The sequence below is a fragment of the Egretta garzetta genome, unplaced genomic scaffold, assembly GCF_000687185.1.
Source record: "Egretta garzetta isolate BGI_Z169 unplaced genomic scaffold, ASM68718v1 scaffold442, whole genome shotgun sequence".
In the NCBI taxonomy this organism is placed as follows: Eukaryota; Metazoa; Chordata; class Aves; order Pelecaniformes; family Ardeidae; genus Egretta; species Egretta garzetta.
In genome coordinates, this window is record NW_009258961.1 from 1,203,486 (window position 1) to 1,228,321 (window position 24,836).

Consider the following 24,836-nt stretch of genomic DNA (forward strand, 5'->3'; position numbering starts at 1 on the left):
CAGAGGGAAGGTCGTCCTTTCTCCAAGCTTGCTCGCTTACCTGCCAGGACTGGGGAGCCTGAGGGCCAGCCTTGGCAGTGAAGACTGAAGCAAAGAAGTCATTCAGTAGCTCCACCTTCTCTGTATCTTCTGTCACCAGGGCACCCATTTCGTTCAGCAGCGGTCCCACATTACCACTAGTCTTACGTTTACTGCTGACGTACTTGAAGAAGCCCTTCTTGTTATCCTTGATGTCCTTTGCCAAACTGAGTTCCAGGTGAACCTTGGCCTTTCTAGTTGCTTCCCTACATGCTCTGGCAGCATTCCTGTATGCCTCCCAAGTGGCCTGACCCTCTTTCCACATTCCATGGAGCTTACTCTTTTCTTTGAGTTTCACTAGAAGCTCCTTGTTCATCCATGCAGGCCTCTTACCTCGTTTACTTGATTTCCTACTCACAGGGATGCACTGATCCTGAGCACGGAGGAAGAGCTGCTTAAACAGCAGCCAGCTCTCCTGGACTCCCCTACCTTCAAGAGCCATAGCCCATGGAATTCTTCCAAGTAGGTCCTTGAAGAGGCCAAAGTTAGCTCTCCTGAAGTCCAATGTGGTAGTCCTACTTGTCGTTCTGCTTCCGCCTCTCAGAATCCGGAACTCCACCATTTCGTGGTCACTGCAGCCAAGCCTGCCCCCTACCTTGACATCCTCAACCAGTTCTTCTTTATTTGCCAACACAAGGTCCAGTAGCGCTCCACTTCTTGTTGGCTCCTCCTCTTCTTGCTACAATTTGGTATAAACATTTGCATTTTATTTTCTTTGTGCTTTTCTTTTTCCTTCTGTCTAACCCATATCTTAGAAAGCTTTTTTGGAAAAGAAAACTGTGTGGTCTACTCAAAATTAAGAGAATCTGATTTTTACACCACATTTGAAAATGATCATGCTAGCAATACAAGCAGTTAAGCGCGTTTTGCAAGAATTGCCTACTAAAGTATGTGTTTGTTCTCACCATTCAGACATTCACAAACAGACACTGCCTTTAGAGCTTGCTAGAGCAAGGTTGTAATAAACAGGAACAGGGAAGAGAATTGTGTTAGTTCTGTGGCCAGCCACAGGTTGATAACACAACCAACTTTTTTAATAGGTTATCCAAAGTGTGTATCATTGTGCATATTTCATTAATGGCCCAATGTGAAAAACAAGTAAAACTGATCAGAAAACTCGAGGTTGTAGACTAGTGTATCCAAGTGTTGGGTTTTGGTGCTTTTTTTAATCTCTTTTGATACATGACAATCTTTTTTAACCATAGGCACAGTAAGCTCACCTTCTGGGGCAGTTAATTCTCCCCACACTTTTATTGACCTATGTCATCAATACAGGGTTTAATTAGATAACAAGAGGGCCAGCCTTCGAAATCAACAGCAATCAAACCGCGTCTGATCAGCCATGCTTGCCTTGTATACTATATGCATGTGTGAGTTATTACGCCAGTTGTAGCCCTCAGTCTGAAAAACCCATATAATCATTCTGTCATTTCTGGTGAAGAAGCATGGGGAACTGAACCTCTGTCTTGGTAGGTATATGGAGAATAAATCTTGGCAGAGGTCTGTAATGGTTGCTTTGTGTCCACATTCCAAAGTGAAGAGACCACTGAGTTTTCAGATTGTATTGCTGACCTTGTAACATGGATGTTGAAGATAATCAGACTCAGGCCACAGGACTTCATGTGCAAATGAGAAGCAGAATGAGACAGCAAATGAGTAAAAAGACCTTTGGAGAGTAGGAAGCATTTCTGGCACTTCAGAGGACCAGCAGCTTCCTTTTTCCCTTCTCTGGTCCTTCAGAGCCTTCCCGTCCTCCCCAAGTTAATCCTCAAGGTGCATGAAAGACAGTCTCCCACATCATATCATCAAGACTCACCTCAGGAATTTAAAAGCCTGCAATTAGCAGTTTCCTGAAACAGTGGATAAAAAATAAAATAAAAATCAATTCAACTGCCAAGGTTGATGCCTTCTTGGACAAGGTAGGAAAGAAAAGGAAATAGTTTTCTGGATGCTTTTTGGTTTTTTGTCAGAGAATGACACGACAGTTTACAATAGCAAAAGTACTCACGCAGTTTATTTTCCAAGCTTTTTAAACCTGTGTTTAAAATCCTCTTTAATAACAACTGCTACAATTGCTTGTTATCGTAATGAATGGTGTCATTTTGTAGTTCAATCTAGGACAGACGTATCATTTGAGGGGCAGCAATTTGTCATCAAATCCATGTTTGTTCATTTGTTTGTTTACTTTCTTAATTATGGATTTAGTAGTTTAAGAAATCTGTATTTGTTTGTTGTTGTTATTGATGTTATTTGAGCAGCCAAAGTTCTATCAGACGTGTGAGCCTAAGGTGGTATGTTCCTTAAGCACGAGCTTACTGGTAATGTGCATTTTACTTCTTCCAGCAGTTGTTAAAATGCCGGTGGCCAAACAAAGAATTGATGTCAGAATATTGTGCTAACAAGAAGCATTGCCAAATGATAAAATATTAATCCTTTTACTTTATATGCAGATATGAGAGAAGAAGCAATTACCCGTACTTTAATTGTTTCATAGATGAGTACAATTATGATGTTATTCGTTCCATTTGCAGACTGAATGCAAAAAATAACATCCACATCATATAGCCAGAGATTTCATTTTAAAGTAAACCTTACCAATGTTAGATATATTAAAGCAATAAACCAAGAGATTAAACTTTCATAAACAGTAAGAGCTCATTGTTTTGTAAATGGATGTATAATAACATCTTTGTAGCTCAAATGAAACCATAAAACTGACTGGGCACTTTAGTCTTTCTGCAAACTTTTGATTTATCTTTTTAATCACTTGTTAGCTTTTTTTCATGGCAATTAAACATTGAAAATGGGCTCCAGTCTTCTTGCCACATTACTCTTCTCTTACTGATCTGCTGTCATTTCTTTATGAGGACAGGCAATTTAAAGGTGCCAAAAAACAATTAAAGTGTATGTGGATCCCACTGCTACAGGTGTTTGTTACCAATGAACGAAGTGATAGCCACTGTTGGAATGTAAGATTTGTCTTTCTTTGTGACTTGTGCAGCAGAGAGTGGATGGAATACCTTTGAAAAACTGGTATAAACAGCCTGCAATCACAGACAGGCTGTAGCTAGAGTTTATTCCCATAGTACCAATTTTGAAGCTTGCTGTAGCTACAAATAATAAAAAAAAATATTTCAAGCAGGTGTTATGGTCCGTCCATTACAGGTACCTGCTGATGTTCCAAAAATTTTTTTTAAAAAAGCCACATAATACTTAAATATACATCATTAAGAAAATGCAAGATGATGAGTGAAAAATACCATAACTGCTCTAAAAGAATTAAACACTCTGTAAAACTGCTCGCACTTGTACTGTAACAACCTTGGACAGTGGTAGCTATACCCAAGATTGGGAAGCAGTTTCTGGAAATCCAGATTTCCAAGTTCTCCAGCCATGTCTTATGATCAACCATCCTTTTTTTGAGAGAGAGAGACTGTTCATGCCTAACAAAAATTACTAGGACCCTCTCGTGTTATTGCTTCAGGGCTAACAGGACTAAAGTGTGCTAAGAACATATTTTGTCATTGAACAAATCTGTTGACTCAAACTGCCATTTTTATGTGGCAGCTTCTGAGAGTCGAACAGCACCCTGGAGAAAGCTGCTCTCTGGAAGAAGAAAAGTAATAACAACAGCAGAATTTCACTTCTCATTTCCCATTGCAGTCCAGCTACTTGGAAATATTATCCATCTCTGTACCCAGTCCTCAATGAGGAGATAATTGTAAACTGGGAATGTTTACAGTGCTGATAGGATTCAGTGTCTCATATTTTTAAATGCTAAATGCCCTCAGTGACTTTTTGTTTCTTCCTTTGCTTTTAATTTCCAACATCCTGTCTTCATATTTCTTATTAAAGCATTTATTGAATTTCACATTCATGTATTTAAAATGCACTATTTTAGTCCATTACTTCAATTACTATCTGCATCCATTAATGATTTCTTCTGCCAAATAAAATCAGCGTGGCTCTGCAAATGAGCCTGACCTAAAAATAAACCAGAGAATTAACATATAGATATCATGGAAGAAGGCAGTAAATCCTGAAATAGCATCAGCTTCAAATTCTGCCTTTTCAGATGATTTTTCTATCCACAACTCATGTCAGTGAGCCTGTGTGTTGCTAGGGTATACCTACTGTATGGAATTCATTTAAATGCTTTCAGTCGTGCATTGTTTTTGTAAAACGGAACAAACAAAGGAGAATTTCAGGGCTGAGTTTGAGTTTTTTGCTTTAATTTGTTTAAGCCACAGACACTATTTGCATGTAGCTTTTGTGGTGTAATTGTTTGTTTTTAGTTCTGCTGACATTGTGGTGGGTTAGCAGTGCAGATAATAACAGATGACAGTTCCTTTTGTGGAAGTTAAGGACTAGCTGATTAATTGTTATTATGTTACACTCTAGAGGAAACCTTGTAATTAAACCACAAAAAGCTACATTAACATGATGTTAAGGGTCTGACTTAATCCCACGAAAGCAAGAAAATTCAAAGTTAACGACGAAGTGCGTTTTAGGCCAAGTGCTGTTCTTTGGAAAAGAACTTAGTCTGACCGTTGTGGTTGTTTCTGTCTGTGATTAGGGCAGCTGCATTTAAAGCAAATTAAGTTCTTTGACTTTCCTTTCTGTGTGCTTGCAGATCAGGCTTCATAAAAAAAGATTATTGAGTGCTCAGCTCAGCAGTAATATTTGGAGCTAGGTCTGATGCTAGATTTCGTGCTTCCAAGTACCTAGTCCTGGCTTTAAACCAGAGGACGAGCTCCTCAGTAATTCTTTTCTTTGCAATTATGTTTCCTGAATGCCTACTAGACTATCATTGGTATATTTATGTGACACATTTTGATTTGCTTTAAAATGCTATTTCTTTACTTGTATAATTTGGAAGAAGAGGCACCTGGTTTATTTGAAGCAGTGCTTTTCTAGAAGCTAAAATCTTCCAAGTTTTAATACACACTCTGTTCTGGAGATAATTTAAAACTATTTCCGCAGTCACACTTCCCTGTCTCGCTTCATGTGTCTTCAGCTTTTTTATCTCACCTGTATATTCCGACTGAAGATTTCAAACCCTGTAGACAGGTCTGTGCAGACATACTATTGGGATGAAACATACCACTAAAATTTCTGTAGTTACATGTCTGAGGCAAGTCGGTGATAAGCCTGACAGGCTGATCACAGTAACTACGTCTCCACCTCTCCTTCCTCCGTCCCAGTCCTTGACTCTTGGAAAGTTGCAGCATCTGCCTGTGGCCCGGGCTTTTAGTTGTTCATACCCTTCTCCACAGCAGCTGATTGGGAGCTTTAATATCCCTGAAAGGTCTTGATTTGATGTAGTCCCCTTTTGTGCGAACAATTTAGATAACACAGACCTTAATTCTCTATTCTCTAGCCTGTATGATCCTGTGGCAATTTCATAGCCCATTTTGCATCTATCATGGGTAGAAAATTACACATAGGTTGATAGAGTTGGCAGTGAAGTGGCAAAGATAGATGATTGTCTGAAAAATTCACATCCTCCAACAAAAAGACTTAACTCCTCAGGTATGGGCAACCTCCCACCTTGTATGCCTAAAAATTACTTTCACATATATTTTACAGAAAATTAAAGTCCAATGCTTAGTACTGAAACCAGAGAAGGAAACATGTAAGTGCACAAGTTCCTGAATCAATTGCAAGATTCATGTCTAGTGAGTTATTTCTTGGCATTTTTAAAAATATGTACCATAAAATTAGTTTCAAGAGCTTCTTACTACGAAGGACAATAATGACAAGCGAACTGTGTATATTAAAACTTTATGAAAACAGAAACAGTTCTTGAAATATTAAGAACTCACTCAATTATGAAATTTAAACAATGTAAGTGGACCCCAGAGATATTATTGTAATTCTAGGAATAGGCTGGTTTGTGAGCTGTCACAGCTCAAACATTCAAAATGAGAATACATTTTTCATGTAGTTCTAAGGCTTTAAAAATGGGGAAAAAAAATCTTTAATTTTATTTTCCAGTTTCCAGATTTCAGATTTAGTCCAGTACACATTTCAAATGCATATTCCATCAAATCTGTCCCACTTAGTTAACTATCATGCAAAATCATCAACCACTGAATTTTTAATATGATGTAGTCATCCTTGTTTTGGGAAACTAAAGAAATGCAAACTTACCTCCAAAAGGTTTTTTATTCTAAACTCTCATCCCTATAAATACGCAAGAAGCAAATTTTGTAGAAGAAAGACAGGATTTAATATTTTTGAGCAATTTTTTTTTTTTTTTTTAAATTTCTAGAGCTGTCTCTTTTTCAGTGCTGTCCTGGAAAAAGGCATACGGCACCCCTCTGACTTTCTCTGAGCTTTCCTGCCTCCCTTTGTGTCTGCTTCTGAAGTGCTTCATTTGCTTTGCATCCCCTCTCTCCCTCTCTCTCCTGGAGAGGAGTCCAGCTGCTAACATCTATGCACACAAGCCAGCCCCCAGCCTCCAGCCTCCTGTCAAACTCATGGAAGTGCTGTAGTTTGCATGCAACTGATACACCTGCAGCTTTAGCTGTCTGGTTTATATGGGCCTTTTAATTATTTTTATCCTTATCCTAAATGAAGGCCAGACATTATACTCACTGGCTTCAATAATATTTGTTCTTTAAGCAGACTAATTATAATAATTTCAGTTTGCAACATTAAACCACTGAGTTAGGTCAATTGGTATTTCTGAATAAGTGCAAGCTACAACCTTAGAGGTTGCAGAAGATTTTACCTATTTTATCCAGATAGGATCCTAATTGATGTGTGTAATACTGAACACCGAAACTGTCATCTAGAGGAATCTTCTTTCAGCACCTGTAAGAGACTTCTCTTCGTGCCTGTAGATACTTGACTTAAATATTTGATTTGTAACCACTTTTACATAGTTGTACTTGACAAGCACATTAAAAATGGTCTCTCATGAGCTGCAAATCTCTTAACTTACAGCTACTGCATATATTGTGCAGCTGGCTGTCATGATGCTAGCAAGATTTTTGCTCCATGATCAAACAGGAGTTTAAAATTCAAAGTGTTCAAGATGTTTATCATTATTGTCATTTCTATGCCTTCCTGAAAATGCTAAGAAAAACTTTTCCACCATCCCAGCACCACCCACCTAAGATGCACTTCTAGCAAAGTTGCCAGCTCCCGGCTGAATGAGTACCTTGCTATTTTCACTGAAGCTAGACCCTTGCCGAACTTTGCCTGTTGGGGCCCACTTAATTTGAAATAGTTGGAGCACTGCACAGAAGCCAGACGCAGAAGGACACAAAAACTACATTGGCAAATGATCTGTCAAGTGACCCATGAACAAAATCGAGATTGAGTTGCCCTTTGAAATAAACCTATTTGAATTTTATTATCTCTAGAGCACCTTGTGTCTCTAATCTTGTGAAAGGGTAGTATTCCATCCATCAGAGCAAGATTAGAGCTCTAGTTGATGCCTGTGCTTGATGATAACTGAATGCAGCAGTTGGGGCTGGAGGAAGGAGATTCATTACCATCAGCAGTTCAAAGAAAGATTGGGTAAACAGACGCTCAGGGAAGCAGGTTTGCAATATAGACCACATATATTCCAGGTCAGGATAGCAGAAATCAAAGGAGCAGAAGATTTAAACCTTTTAACAATAATCCAAGCAAAGCAATGTTACCTTATTCCCATCCTTCTATTTTGTGTCACAGATTAGCAGACCCAAATGGCTGCTGCCTACTAAGCTGCAATGCTAATCACTTCCTCAGTATATCTATCAAGAAAAAGCTAAGACTGAAGAAATAAATGAGAAAATAATAAAAGAAGAAAATCTGGTTAATGTCCACCTGATATGCATAGGCAGAAGCGAAGAATAAAGATTCTGTGATGTTAAAAAATAATGCTCTGTTTTTATTAATTCAGGAGTTCTCCCTCTCGTACCTCAGGTAAAAATCATTTCTCAGATGTTATGTTTAAAGCTTACCTGACATTTTGAAAAAAAGCTTTAGTGTACAGGCATCATTCTTCCATGTCCTTGTTTGCCTGAACTTTCTAAATTTTATATTATGCTCTGAATTATATATATGATTAAGTTAATAACAGCAGTGACCTTACTTCTCATTTTAAAAACAGAAATATGATTAAGTTCTTCATTGTTCTATGGCAATGTCAGCTCCAGCCCTATGCATTGCTTCAAGAATATAGGAGCAATCCGAAGGATTAAAATGTGTATATGTTTCTAATCCTTTAGTTCCTTACGGTGGGTCAGGATTTGTGCCTCTGGCTTTTCTATCTGTCCAGAGCAAGCCATGTATTTATGATCTCACATTTGGCTTCGAAGGATAACAAGAGGCCCTTCGGTCCTGATGCCAATGTATCAGCCAGCAGCAAAATAACATGAGACTGAATTTTTTATTTGCTGTCAAACTTCATAACATAACAAAGGAAAAAGAAATACAGGATAGGTCTGAGATTTTTTCAGAGGCAGAGGTATGTAAAAGCAGTAGAAATGGTTGTATGCAAAGTAGGAACCTGTTTAGTTCTTAGGTAGTACCCAGAGTGTAGTCACAACATTTAAAAAAGCAAAACCAAACTAAAACAATGTCCAAATAAATTTCAATTTGCAATAAATTATACTGATTATCAGAGTATAAGAAATCATGACTTCCGGCTAAATCAGAGCTTGTGACAGAATATACAAACTTTGATGGCTTCTTGGAATAAGTAAAAATGTTTAGAAAAGGCGAATTTTAAAGCAAAACCAGGTAGTAACAGCAACAACAAAATCCGGGGTATTTACAGTGTTAAGAAATATTTCTGTACAACTCTTGATTCCAGAGGCAAAAGCTGCTGTTCCCGCATAATCAACAAAAAAGATTTTTCACTACCCTCTACAGTTACATTTTCATCTACTTAACTAATTTTTACTGTATTAAAGGACTAACACTATAAACTATACAGGGGTGTGTAACACTAATTAAAGTGCTTAATGAATAAATGCATATTATGTAGGCTGTATGGCACCTATTGCAATTATTGTGACATTAAACATAAAAATTTCAATTGAGATGTATTATACATACACATATTATGGGCAAGTCTGAAAGAGCTTTTGGTCTTTACAAGCAAGGAACGTGTGACTAATAAAAAAATGCTTCTTCGGTGAAAGTGGAGAATATTTTCTAGATAATGGGTTGAGTGAGCAATATAATTTAATGCTGAACCTTAATATAAAAGTCACCTATTGGAAACAACATTTCTCATTATATGGTTTATAAATGTGGAAGCACTTAAAGTATAAGGCCATCTAGGCTACATGAAATTATAAGGTACTTATGAAGTTTCTTATTATGGAAAAGAAGCGGTGTAATTAGTGTCACCTAATATGTAACATACCTAATGTTTCCATTTTTTCAGAAGTTGTCATTGTTTAGTGTGAGTTTGAAAGTCTTCTCACAATTACTTAGGTCCTTTTTCAAGGAAGTATGTTGTCTCTAAAACCAGAAGGTGTGTTCTTTCTTGTGTCCTTTTCAAAGAAATCCCTGTTTTTTTCTCACTGTACTGAGATATCACTGAGCCATGTGTTATATGGCTGAATGTTTCCCCCAAATGAGTAAGTATATATACACTTGGAAAACATAAATAAAGAAGTTATTGGATAAAAAGTTTACAATATTCTCTTACAATAAGTATTCATTTTACTTCCCTATCTCACCAGACTGTTGAAAACTAGTCTTTCAGATAGTGCAGTAGCAGAAGCCCTAAAATCGCCTTATCAAGCAATAATGCATATGCTCATATGTGTATTAAATAAAATACTAGCACTGATATAGTGAGGTCAATATGAAGAGACAGGCTCCAGCGGGATATGAAGGGGAGCCCCCATCTGAGAGCCCAAGCCAGACTTCTGATCTAAAGCCTTCCTTCTCTCCCCATGGGGAACATAAAGGCAGAGCTGGAGCAAGGCTTCACGCTGAGGTTTCCTCAGTCAGGTATCTGGAGTGAAGTGGCATGTAGCCTGGAGTACATGTCCTCCTGTGCTTGACAAGATATACAGTTTTCAGGACTCTTGTTCTGCCTGTGTGTTCACTGGAGGTGGTTTTAGTGGTATTGAGAGACTGTATCTGAGGAACCGTTGGAAAACTGAAGTTTAACTCTCTTCTTGTCACTTTCTCCCTTTTTATTCATCTGACTATTTTTGTCCTCTCTAGCTTTTGGTTTCCTGTTTCACCTGTACTGCCTTGCTCGCAATTGTCTATCCTCCCATATTTGAACGTTTCTTCAGTAGTATAGTGCAGGAAAACAAATATAAGACCTCCAGCCAGCATGGATCACCCTGGAGCCTTCACTACCTGCTTCTCAGTAGGACTGATCAGCTTTTCAGCTTGTTCCTCAGACCCCATCTCAGAGGGCTGCCACTCTCAGCTGGCAAGATTTACATGAGAAGAACAGTTAGTGGGAGTTTCAGCTCAAACATGACACGCATTAACGTTATGGCCAAAAAAAGCCAGAAAAATACCAGAATATTACACAAGGAAATAGTGTCTGGCACTAATTCTAGGCACTGAATGGAAAGACTTTGCCACTAAAAGTGACCCAGAAGCTCCACTCCGCTAGGCTCAGGAGGAACCATTGGACACCAATGAGGAAAGCATGGCCTATGCCTACATTCCCCCATGAAGCTGTCAGATGAAAACCATGTAATATGAGGAACTAAATTTGTCTGAGAGAGAGGGTTGAAGATTGTATAGCAGGGAGGGCAGACAATTGGGTCTCAAGATTGCAGAGAAGATGGAAGAAGCAGTAAACGGCAGAAGGCGTGGAAGTCCAGTGACTTCTGCACAAAAAAAACCCAATAGACAAACAAAAAACCCATACAAAAATCCAGAAATAAGTTCTAGAGCTCCTAGCTCCTACTGAGCCACACCATTTCATTGCAGGACTATAGAAAGGAGGCAAAGCTCTTGGTTGTTTGCTTAGAGAGTCAACAGCTTGTGGGTTCATTGAAATATTCTTCTCAATAAGTTCATTAGATTCAGCAACTAATCAGCAGAGCAGCATAGAAGCACAAAACTTTGGTGTCACTACTTGGCATATCCCTTTAGACAGAAACATCTTATGAAATACAGCAGCTAGTAAATGGCAAAAATTCCCCAAGTAAACTTGTCCTAGGTGTTTTAAGGCCACTCCTGTAGTTCAATCAAAAAAAAAAGCTAGATTATAATTTTTGAAATCTAGTGTAACCCTAAATATATACCAATCTAGCAAAGATAGTATTTCAGTTCATTGTACCATATCTTATACCTAAGTTTCCCTCTAACTGGAAAACTTTCCCTGTAAACATACTCTTAGAAAAAAAAAGTTTCTGTTGAGAAGGTAGGTCAGATAAAAATCAATCATTCAGCATCTTGATCCAGTGAACTGGTGTCTACAGATGAAGATTTGTGTTGACTTTAAAGCTATTAAAATACAAACTTTGTTTTTTAATCCCTGATCTTTGAAACATCCAGGTAGGAAAGTTTATTGACTTCACAAAGCCCCATAGGGGACCCAAGGTCTTTCTACCAGCACATGAATGCAGATCCAGGATCTGAAAGACTGTTTTCTTCAAAAGTAATAGATCTTTTCCTACATTTGTATCTTCTTTGAAGCCGACTGTATTATCCTTAACCTTAATCCTTAACCTTATCCTTAATCTATGATTTTATGCATTGCCTTTTTTAAGTCACTGATTGCCCAAATCTGATCTCTAGGACCATTGTTGCTCCTTAACTTTCCTCCTATTAACTTAGAAAAAAAAATCAAACAATCTGAGATCAATTAAGTTGACTTCATGACATTTAAGTTAACTTAGTTTGATGTCAGAAAAGAAAAAGAAAGTTTGCCATTTCAGTGAAGTTTGACTTATTGCTCAATTTACAAGAAATTCAATGATACCTCTGTATTATTACATTAACAAATAGTACTGCGCGCAGTGTCCAGATAGTCAAGAACCAACTGGAAAACCAGCCTGGGTTTAATACTTCTTGGCCTTTGAGTACGGATGTAGGAAAACTGGATAAGCTCAAAAATAAGTAAATTATCTTGGAAATAGTTTTATCTTCTTTGTTAGTGGTGTTAAACCATAACAGAAGTTATTAGCTGCATTCAGAGGTATCTGGAAAAACCATCAACATGACTTCATTACCTCTTAAACTGCAGACTTATATGCAAAATTGATTTTATGTGTGTAATAATTTCAATAGCATGTCAAACCTCAAACTGCTCTTACAGCAGGCTTCTGCCAGTTAACTCAAATAGAAGTCTTTTTGGTTATTGCAGTATTAGCTGTCTCGGGTCTCACATCTTAGAGGGTTTTTTGATGCAATGTACTGATTTCTTTATAAATACTAAAATGAGCTTGTTTCAAAGAGAGAGAAATGTGAAATGAGATGGAAAGAAAAACAGCAATGGATTTACAGCAGTTACAGTATATAATTACCACGGTGCATATATTTCTTAGCTCTCTGCACTTGCAAATGTGACATGAAAGTAGCTGCAGTTCTATTTTTAAACATATCATGATGCATCCAGTCTGAGCTGTTTGATACCCATCTTTCCACACTGGGATTCAGGAGCTGTGCTTCCTACTGGGTACTTCAACAAATGGATGTGATCCAGTAGATGCTTCAGAAAACACCCCTTCTTGAAGCTGAATAGGGCCCAAGAACCAGTTTTCAAACTCCTCAATGACAGCTTTTCACAGTAGTCTGTTTTGTTTAGAATAGGAGGAAGAAACAATCAAAAAAAGGGCTCTATTCTAAAAGAGAAGCGGCAGCCATCCTCAGTCCCATATGTGCCTAAATCCAGACTGAGATTTCTGCCTCTGAAGCCCAGTTCCAAAGTGTTGCTGCTGTCAGTTTGTGGTTAGTCACCACGCTGTAAATAAAAGTCAGTGAAGATTTCAGTTTTTTCCGCTGGCCAGCCAGAGCCTCCTTTCAGACAAATGACTTCTGCCCTTAGTCAATTCAAGCTGTCTACCCTGAGAATAGGCATGAAGACATGCGGTGACTTCAGTGCCACATTCCTCCCCAGCACAACGCCTGACCTCTGAACACCTCAGGACTCTCTCTAATGATAGCAAATGCCGCCTCTGTTTTGGAACCTGTTCGTCAAAAAAATGCTACTTTTTTTTTTTCTTCAGACAGAAAATATAAATTATTTTGGCGTAAATCAGTTTTATCTGGTTTGTAGCAAGGCAATTTGTTGTTAAATTTTCCCTATGTGTTCTGATCCACCTTACACTTCCCTGTATTAAATGACAACAAACTTTTAATACGTGTGAAAGATTGTTGTAGAACATAGGCATGGCAAAGAATTTTCATACGAAATGTTAGTTGGTAAATCTCCTTAGCTATTGAACTGGATAGTTAATAGCCTCTAGTGGTGCGTAGGGACAAACAGAACAGTCTCTATATTTTAAAACAATTGTTGCACAGAGTCCCATAGTTTATATATTGTTAATATCATTTTCATGAAAGCCTTAAATGTTTTTCAGAAGAAACTGTGGTGACTCATTAATTTTTCATGAGGCTTTATGCATTTTTATGAACATATGATGTAAAATTCATCATTCGGAAATCACAGATATCCATGAAATGCTACATGTCTCTCTTTGGTCATGGATATTCATGACAGTACTACTGCTGTAAGCATTTAAATGTCTATTCATAAATATTCTAGAATGTCGCCTTCTGATGCCATGTAACATTTTGCTTACGTTTTATGAGTACTTGGGCATTTTCCACTTGATAATGAAAGTAGAACCTTCAGGGACAGTTATTAGTGTATATATAAATTATGTGTAAAACTATCTCATTGCTTTGTTTTTATTCCTAGCATTTTCTTTCCTCATTATTGCTATAAATTCAGTGAATTCTTTGAGGGCATCTTGGGAATTTCAGGTTTCCTATTAGTAATCAAGGCTGCATCATCAATATAAAAGTATCAGATGCAACAGAATATGAATTGAGATTTTAGAGAGCAGTAAAGATTTCAAAAAGTGTGTGTTAATACCTAATTTAATAGTTCTCATGTGAAAGTGATGTGTTTCACCTGGTTGCAGGATTGCCTGTATAGAATCAATGGCAGGATCAAGTCTCCCTTTTAGACACACTCAAGTGTCAGTAAATGACCTTTTCCAGTGAAGAAACAGTAAATTTAGCATTTAAAGGTTGTACCTGCATCCCCTGAAGTTGTTGATGATGTTGTCATTGATTTCAGTGTTACAGAATAAAGTCTTATAGACCTTTATCGATGCATGTAATCAGCTTTGAGTAGATGACAGGTCCTTTATACTAATGTTCCTTTGTACAATAACTTCTTTGTACATCAGCATTAAATAATGCCTTAAATTCTTTGTTTGATTAAGTTCCCATTGTGATAATAGCATTTGACGGATAAATATCAGCCTAGATTTTTTTCCATTTGCCTACACCTGATCTAACCTGTCCAACCCAGCCCATGATAGGTGTGTTTGTGTGTCCTCCTGTTGTGCTTTAACCCTATTCAGCAACTGAGCACCACACAGCTGCTTGCTCACCTTCCCACTCCTCAGTGGGATGGAGAAGAGAAGCAGAAAAAAAAGTAAAACCCATGGGTTGAGATAAAGACAGTTTAATAAAACAGCAGAGTAAGAGAAAATAAAAATTAATAATAACAATAATAATAATAATAATAATAATAATAATAATAATAATAATAATAATAATAATAATAATAATAATAATAATAATAGAATATACAAAATAAGTGATGCAGAATGCAATTGCTCACCACCCACCAACCAATGCCCAGCGAGTCCCCAAGTAGCAATCGCTGCCCTCCGGCCAACTCCCCCCAGTTTATATACTGAGCATGATATCATATGGTGTGGAACAGCCCTTTGGTCAGTTGGGGTCAGCTGCCCTGGCTGTGCCCCCTCCCAGCTTCTTGTGCACCTGGCAGAGCAGGGGAAGCTGAAAAGGTCCTTGACTGGTGTAAGCACTACTTAGCGACAGCTAAACCATCAGTGTGTCATCAACATTCTTCTCATCCTAAATCCAAAACACAGCACTATGGCAGCTACTAGGAAGAAAATTAACTCTATCCCAGCCAAAACCAGGGCACCTCCCCATCCTCATGTCCCTCGTCTTAGCGCAGGACAGTGCTGTTTGCATTGTCTCTATGCTCCACAGTGGGGAGTGGTTAAGGACGAAGCCTCAGGGGTCTCCTCTTCCCCTGGGTCTCCTTCCTTCCTTGCAACAGCCTGACCTGTAAGGGGGAAGAAGTCATGGACTCTGGACAGAAGGCAAGGAAGTAGATTGCAGTGAATTTTCTTCTGTTATCAAATCTTGCAGTCGTGTGGGAAATTGAGAGATTAAAGAGGTGAGAGAGACCCTTATCTTTACTCAAAACCTTTGAGACTGCACTGGCTTCTAAAAAATTTAGTAGCATCCAAAAGATTTCATAATGTCATGATATTTACAGGTAGAGGACATTGTAGGAAAATATCGATACCCATTAACAGCTAAATCATTTCATCCATAGGTGATTTTACTCAAGGCATAAGTAGAGGATGTAAATCACCTATTCTGAAATTTGTAATCATAGGGCACATTTAATTATCTGACTTGTATTTCTTAGCTTTAAATGCAATGCGTATATATTCAAAAAGGAGAGCAATTTTCAACAGACCTCATCACCACTGCAGCTTTTGTTGTTCCTAATGGGAGCTGAAATTCATTTCCCAGTTGTGAGTGTTGAGTGTTTCTAAAGGTCAAAGCTATAAGGGAATTTTAAAATTAGTTATTCAGGCTCACTAAAAGTAATACCAATGCACTGGTAGCCTTATGCATGCAATTTGTTCACTCCTGAATATAAATACAAATATAATGTCAAAAACAGGAAAAAAAAAAGTTGTTAAGTATTCTCCTTACAGTAACTTTTTTCTCAGTCAGATAGTTAAATTGAGTTATTTTTGTTTTGTAAGTTTAGTTATTGTTAGAAGAAAATCTCCAGAAACCTAAAAAGACAGTTGGAAAATGAAAAAGCATAGAAACCAAGGAGGTTAATTTCACTTGAATTTCCTCGAGATAAATCACACCTTTCACTAATTGATACCATTGTGGAATATCTTTAAAAAAAGAAAAAAAAGCCTTTTCAAGAATCCTGCAAAAAGATGAAGGATTCACCAAGACTTTTTTTTTTTTTTTCATTAATGACTTCATGGACAAAGACAGACAGAAATAAGGCAGTGGAAAAAAGAAAAAAAGGGCTATTGATGTATGGCATGAATGTAAGTATCTGTACCTAAACAACCCTCAAAGAATCTTTCTGTCCAAAAAGGTAGTCAGCTTGCAGGAATTCTAATATCCTTCTTACCATCAGCCTCATCAGGACTGGGAAATTCAAAGATGTGAAATGAAGTTAGGTACCTAAAGTCCACATAGGGTGCATGCACACCTTCACAGTAAATGGTAGACCGCTAGAATTTGTATGTCTAAATCCTCAGAGGTCTTTGAAAAGCAACACCCACAAGCAGGAGAACAAGGCTATAATGAGGAACTGCCTGCATGTTTTGGGTGTTGTTAGTCAATGATGAATGAAAGCAGTATGCCACCATAAGTAATATTTTCCATAAAGGCTGATGTAAAATCAGACATATATCCCTGTCCAGAACCTCTGAAGAGCTCTGAGCAGCTGTGCTGTTTTTTCTTGGGCAACAGTGAGACTGCATGTCTCAGGAAAGCTGAGCAGAATATATGGTAATTAAATGAAATTTACTTTTGGTCTTTTTGGTCTTAAGCTCATGAGTATCTTTTTGGTTTGGGGAAATGGACAACAAACTGTTTCTAGCTTTGCATCTTGTCATACAGTCAGATATTGGTTTTGCTTAAATTACAGATGGGAAAGAAAATACAAGGGAATTCAACAGGCTGGGAATGATCATAGAATATCAGTTCCAACATAACACAACTTTGTTTATCTAATAATTGCCTCTAGATGGTTGTGATTATATTTTGTTGAAGGCAGTTATTGCATCATGTCAATGCTGCAATATTATCCCCAATCCTGATCCACTGACTTATGGTGACAACTAGTCATCACTTTGGAATTAGGCTAGCTCACAGGTTGAATACATTATGACACTGGATTACCAATGTTAAAATAGAGTGAGAAAGTCAGCTTTCAGTTGACAAAGTAATGTGAGAGCTAACAAGACACTGTTTTTAATCTGGGAGCAGTACCTACCATTCAGTAAGAGATTCTAGCAATGCATTGTGTCCTTCCACTTTGTAACCGAGTTGTCTTATCATAGACAAAATGTTTAATAACAATTCAGACTTCATTGGAAGAGACTGTTATTATCAATCTTGCATCCTAAATTTACAAATAATGTTTAAAATAGAAACTCGCTTAAGTGTTATCCATTGACAGGAAACCCACCATTTAAGCCTATATAGAGCATGTAATGGTTTGAAATAGCAATCTCCTCTTCTTTTTTTCAGTAGCTCAGTGTGCCTTAGACCTTATGCTTTTCAACTACCTCATAAGCAGAACTGAAGGGGCTTCCTGAGGCCCTCTGGCTAATAAATGAAAGCTGTATAAAAACGTACTTGCAACATAAGACATACCCAGGACATATTCTGTCATATAAATGAATCACCACTTAAAATTAGGAAAAATTATTTCCAACATTAACACTGCTCATGACAGCCTATTTTGGCAGCAAAAAATTTCACAAGATATATATTTTAAAACACCGTGCAGCTCTGTCTTATATAGATTCTCCTCTCCCACCCTGGTACTTGAGTGCCTTCCAGAAGTACATTAAGCAACATGACTAATGTCTGTCTCATCTTCATTCTTTTACTTTGAGCTGAAATAGTACATTATTTTTCAAAAGCTACCTGCAAGTTGATGAAATATCATCTTTGCAATGAACATGAAATTTTCAAATTACTGTGAGGACCATGGAAAAATTCAACCTTTCCAGAAGCAAGTACAGTTTCTCTTGATGTAACTGGACAAGTGCCCAGTTATGCCAGGACACAGCTTGTGTATATAAGCACTGCAAAGCAAACTACCTTCTTGATGTATGGAAGATCTGTGGACTAAAAAAAGAAAGTGACCCTTCACAGCAGCATTCATTTTGCTGGATGGGAGTTGACTGAGAATTTTTCTAATTAGTACAACAGGGGAGATCTCTTTCTCTCTGGAACTACAAAGGTGTCCAATTTTGTAGTCGTTGCTGCTTTATTATCCTGATCCTGCATAGGGTTACTGATGCAGATAACTCTCTTAAACTAACTGTCTTTTGTATCGAAGTCTACAGAAGACTAGTGGTCTAATTTTTTAATGGCATAATAACTTAGTCTAAGCAATAGCTCTCAAAGACTAGAGAACTATGAGAAGACTAAAAATTAAATAAATGTACTGCTGTTTAGAGGACATTAGCTTTCCAAAAGAGTGCATATGTATGGTGTCACATTCAGACTAGCATGAAATGTAAATTTGTGGAGTTACTGATAATGTTTATACTGCAGTATAAATAAAGATTGCGACCAGCATGGACCACATTGTGCTACATGCTGCACAGGCACAGCATAAATGTCTACCCCTCCCTGAAAAGTTTGCTTGGCTTCCAACAAATCGACTGTGAGATTGCTACATAATACCTGCCGCCCCCAACGCCCTCCCAAAGAAATAATAGGCTAACAATCTCCAGCAAGAGGAGCTGTTAGCATATTTGATTATGCTTTGCTGTGACTGTGACACTTATAAAAGGGCATGATCTTTTAAGACAAATAGTGCAATTCCCAGTATAGCTATGGACTGGGAAGAGCCAGCATGTGAATTGCTTACAGCAAACCCCCAGCATACAGAGCCTTATGGGAGAGAAGTCAAGGGGCCTGAATTCACAGCTTTCGTGATTGTTTTTCCCAGTTGTCCTTCAATTGTGCTGGTCTGAAAGCCTGGCTTCAAACTTAAACCAAATTTTAACTTGAGCCCCAAGATCTCTGCCGTCTTTTTGCCTTCCAGACTGTGTGACAAGGGAGCTAGACGTATTCAGCAGTACAGCCAGCATGCATTATTTCTTAGAAGTAGAAATGCTGAATGTATAAAATAGCAACCAGGATGACTCAGACATCAAGGATACCACCAGGTCAGGGTTAGGGATACAAAACAGCTTTGTTTTGCTTTTCTTTAAAACAGCTTTGTCAGAATTAGTGGATAATTTGGAAAAATAACAGAGATGACTCTATGTTGTGGGCCTCAAGTTACTCTATTTCTTTTTGGTTATGAGTTTTGTGAGGTTTTTTTTTTTTTTTTTTTTTTTTTTTTCGCTTAGACGTCCTTTCTCCCTACATAAGCAATTTGGCAAAAGCATACTCTTTTCCAGATGGAATTAATTCCATATGAAGAGCTATGATTTTAATGACAGTTTAGACATTGATACATTTATTAGAATATATTTTCCCTTTACTAAGTGCTTTGATGTAGCAAGTATGTTCTCAATGTCCTGTGTATACATTTTCATGATAACCCCTTTGCAGTTATCTGGGAGATCAACGACTGCAGCTCTGCACAATTCTGCCAAAAAGATGAGGCTCTTTTCTTACTGAGTCCTTGTAGACCGGTCCACAGTGTTCGGTGGATTCTGCTTTCAGCTGATCACAGTTGCAAATCCTCAAATTTAGTGTAGATTTTTTTCTGACATAGTTTTAATTGCAACCCTGTCTTTAGCATTTCAGTGGTTCTGCGTTTCTGTGAGCCACTGTAGCCACAGCAGGGCCCTATGATAAAAGAGTATTCACGTTACAGCATTAGCAAAGGCTGTAGGAAGTCAGCACGTCCCTGCAGCTAGCACACGCAGATTTGTCTATGGGCAATGACCATGTACTCAGAATCTGGTATCCTAGAGTTGGCTTGTGTGATGACTCCCGCATCAGTGCAAATCATTTAATCACAGCAAATATATGTGTTTTGCCAAAGGCATTGCCATCTTTGCCTTGCTGTCCACAATGCCCCATTTACGGGCCACAGCAGTGATCGAACTCTTTTCCAAAGGACGTTTAAGAAGATTGACAAACACACCCTGTAGGAAGAGGGGATCTTCTGAAAAGCAGGAGAAGCTATGCCTGCTTTTGTCAGATGTGTTTAAAGAACTATTGTGCAGGCTCAGTGAATTTCTTGGGAAAACCTAAGCATCACATGGTGGTTAAAGGATCTTAACAGACGAGATGATTACATATTTCTAGTGTATCCCACGGGCTCAGTTTCCAGTATGAATAAATTCCACAAGCCAAAATTTAGAAATATGTTATGGTTTGGGCCTGAATAGATAAAAGGCACAGAAACATTAATGTCTTAAATTCTTTCCAAAAAATGTAAGGTCTGCTCTTCCAAAACCGAAAACTAGAACAAGCTGGAATTAGTAGGCTGGCTGTTACATGACTGGCAGAGGGTTCTAGTACTGTTCTTCAGTCAACTAGAAAATTACTGAAAATGCTAATGTTTCCTTCTATTACCTAGACATACAATACTTTTAAGAGGGCTTGTGCTCATTTCCACGCAAGTGTCTTTCAAGTTATCTTCAAGAATATTTGCAAATAAGTTTTCAGATTTATTTCCATGGTGTTCTTCTACATTGTAAGAACTTCAGCAAACTGGGACTTATCATCATCTAGCTATTCTAAAATCATTACATTTTCAGTTAAATCATCATATTCATTACTTTACGTTTAGCATAGAAGATATAGTATACTGTCTATGCAGGATATTGCAAGGGACAGGGATTTCTATGTTCAAATAGTGCATGAAGAAGTGGAGCTACGCTCACTGAAGTTCTTTTAAATGGGTTTTTCATGTTCAGTGTAATAGGTCCTACATCTTTCTACCTTGTTGGGGAATTCAGATTATACTCTATTTTTCTTTACCTCTGAATAAAGCTATTTCCTATCCAAATAGATGAATTTCACTAGTAAAGCACTGCCGTAACAACATATTAGGACAAACTTTACTAATGTTAACACAGGAATGAAATCAGAAAACCCATGGTGCGTTACTAATATATCCGGTTAACACCTGCTTGTTTTCCCTGCAGAATTTTTCCGAGAACTTCTGGAGAACGCAGAAAGATCCTTAAATGACATGTTTGTCCGAACATATGGCATGCTGTACATGCAGAACTCAGAGGTGTTCCAGGACCTCTTCACAGAGCTGAAGCGGTATTACACGGGAGGCAACGTGAACTTGGAGGAAATGCTGAATGATTTCTGGGCTCGGCTGCTGGAACGGATGTTCCAGCTCATAAACCCCCAGTACCACTTCACTGAGGACTACTTGGAGTGTGTAAGCAAGTATACAGACCAGCTGAAGCCATTTGGAGATGTACCCCGGAAGCTGAAGGTTCAAGTGACTAGAGCGTTCATTGCTGCACGGACCTTTGTTCAGGGGCTGACAGTAGGCAGAGAGGTTGCAAACAGAGTATCCAAGGTAATCTAAAATCAGGGGATTTTAAAGCTTGATTTTCTTTCAAATTCACTAGATAACTGAAATCTGTTTGTGCACTGTTTTTAATGAGGGTGGGGTTGGTTGGTTGTTTGATTTTTATGTCTACTGATATATCCATCCTAAGTTTATAAATAGGGGCAAGAGTTGGTTTTAATTCCTTCTGGAGATATTAAGGCAATACTGACTGGAAAGCATTTCTCTGTGCTTAGGACACAAGGAAATACCAATATATATATCAATGTTATAGCATGATAGTGATTGTCATCAGTAGTTCAAAAATGGCTACGTATATAAAAGATTGTGATGATGAACAGAATTTAAATGTTTCAAAGAAATTTATGCTGCTGTTCATTAGCGCTGTACAGCCTTCACAGCATTCATTCATCAGGCAACTTGGTGATGGATTTTGTTAGAAATGTCTAGTGATGTTTTTGATGAGAAAATAGACGAATAGTGACACCTCTGGAGCTTGAGCTTTCCCAAAGGATGGGTTGACTCACATTTATTTTAGTTTTAATTATTTATCTATGCAAATATTTAGGACAATTATAATCCTTGAGGGCTTCACATAATTAAAGCTATGTAAGAAAAAAGCACACAAAAATAACATATCTGGGTACCAGAAATGTGCCTGAATGACTTTCTCCTACAAAGTGTTTCAAACTCAGGTGTATTTTTCTGAATTGCTGTTCCAGCTAGGTACTTGTTCTGTGATCTAGCTGTTTCACAGTCCTAGTCTGTACTGCATTTGGACCTTAACTATATTTTGAATTCTGAAGTGCTCTAATGAGATCCACTGTGAAATGCCCAGATACTCAATTCTGGTCAATAAGTACATGCGTGATTTTGATGCTTGCCCCTTGCAATACTTTCCTGCATTTACAAGCCTAAGCCGTTCCTCTTTATCAAGAGGACTGGCTCTCTTGCTTCATTGAGATCACAGCCAGAAGGTGAGGTAGAGCTGATATATTGTAGAGTTGACTGCAATTCAAGAGAAACTTTTCTTATCCTGTATGATGTGGTATTTTGCAGTTACAAAATCAGAAGCCATGAAGCTGGACAGGTAGTCAACAAGTGAGAGCCTGATTTTATGCCTAGGAGACTGCGTGGGAGGAAAGGGTCATTTTGCACTTATAAGTTGGTGAATGAAATACATGATCCTGGTTGCCCAGCTAGAACCAAGGTCTCTTCCTCCAAGGTGCCTTCCTGGGCTACAGGGTTGCCTTCCCTTTTTTTCTGGCACTGTCAATTCTTGCATTCCTTTCTGAACAGTGGCAGGGCACTGGCATGAAATCCCAGCCCATCTAGTCTAGCTGAGGACAGCTATGGCTGGTTAGCCTCAAAGTGTGCAGAATGCATATATCTGCAGCCCCATATTTCCTTTGAAGAGTGGTGATGTCCCCATGGGTCAGGTTTTAAGTGAAAGCGCTGAGCTCTGATGTCACTCTTGTCAGTAGCCATTAGGTCTTGCTGCATTGACTGGATCAGACTGTAGGGAGTAAACCATGTAATTCATGTAATATATGTGTAATTTGTGAATCCTGAACAGATTAAGGTATGAATTGTCTGGTGAGAAGTCGCTTTCCCTTTGTATGTACATGACTGTACAGAATGTGCAGGTGTCTCCCCTCTCATATCCAGGAAATGTTTTCACCTCGTCTGTTGGGTTTTGGGCGCATAAGCCCTTTCAAGAATAGGGCTTCTCACAAGATCATTAAACGATCCTACAATCCTATAATGAGAGCTGAAATCATGAAGTGAGCCTTTTTCTAGGGTCACTTGAAGATGATAACAAGAGCTCAATGATGCTTCTGGTTTTTTTTTTTTTTTTTTCTCTTAACATGAAAGCAACACTTTAAAATCTTTACAAGTGCTTGGTAGTTGGTGCAAGATATAGTACAGATTCTTCACTTTATACATAGTGGTACTCTATTAGACTACATCTAGAATACCATGTTCAGTTTCTGGGCCCTGCCCATAGAAGACAGATATTGACAAACTGAGGCAAGTTCAGTGGAGGCCACCAGCATGGTCAGGACTGGAGTACTTGCCCTGTGAGGAAAGGCTGTGGGACTGGGGCTTGTTCAGCCTGGAGAAGAGGCGACTTCAGGGGCACCTAGCAGCAGCTCCTGGTGCCTGGTGGGAGGTCATCAAGGAGGTGCAGCAAAGCTCTTCACAGTGGGTCATGGTGGGATATGACAGGCATGAGTTGAAATAAGGGCCAGTTCAGACTGGATATAAGAAGAAACTTCACCGTGAGGATGCTCAAGCAGTGGATCAGTTTCCCAAATACCCTGCACAGGCTCTATCCATGAAGGTCCTGATTGTACAAAGCCCTTTGAGATGACCAGGTCATGCTAGTCTGAGTTCAGAGCTGACTCTGCTTTGAGAATCAGGTTGGACCTGCTCCTGAGCACCCTTCCAACTCAAATTATCTTGATCCTATTAAAAGATTAATGAGCATTTTTACTTAAATGTAGGATATGCTTTGATTGCAAGACTGACATTGGTATTAAAATCTCAGTGGCTATACTCATACCCACAGCTAATGGTAAATGATTGCTGGGTTTAGGGACTTTGTGTCATATGCAGCCTGGTGAGGCAGATGCAAAGAACTCCAAGCGACACCAGTGTTCAAGATTAATAAATACCCCATGGAAGGGCTGTGATTACTCTGAGATGCAAGCTTTTGTGATCATATCATAACTGTGGATTTTTATGCTGGTCTATCATCTAGTGTAGGAAATGACAAATCCTTTTCTTTAATCATCATTTTAAAAGACTGCAGCCATTCCTTAGAGGTAGCATATAGCTTTGCAACCAAGAAAGGCAGGTAAATATTTTTGTTGCTGTTTTGGAAGCCATCCAGATTGAACATGGATTTAATTTTCATTGTACTCTAATACTGAGAGATTCTGTGATAAGAATGTCACATCTGGGTAAGTCAAGAGAAATGAAAAAAAAAAAAGAGAAAAGGAAAAGAAGACCTGTTGCAGTTCTTTTATAGAAATCTTTGTTTATTGTCTGCACTGGCTGGGAACAGGGCACAGATCTTCTAGCTGCAACATCACAAGCTAAAAAGATCTTTTGCTTTCTATTCGCGGACCCATTATCTCACTGAACTGCCACTGCTGAAGTCCACTCGCATAGAAAAAAGTTAAGCCTACACCTTAAACACCATGAGAAATAGATTTATTAATGAGAAAGTTGGTAACAACGTCTCCTTTGGGCCCCTAATTTACTTTCT

General features: G+C 38.3%; 1 protein-coding gene across 1 annotated transcript in view; it reads left to right on the plus strand.

The window, feature by feature from the left end:
• Window positions 1-24,836, plus strand: part of GPC6 (glypican 6) — a gene marked incomplete at its 5' end in the record, with an annotated part of 524,950 nt that overhangs the window by 160,311 nt on the left and 339,803 nt on the right. Inside the window, one exon of the mRNA XM_009634596.2 lies at window positions 21,180-21,571. Coding sequence (XP_009632891.2) covers window positions 21,180-21,571 — 392 coding nt within the window. The remainder of the gene's footprint in view (window positions 1-21,179; window positions 21,572-24,836) is intronic.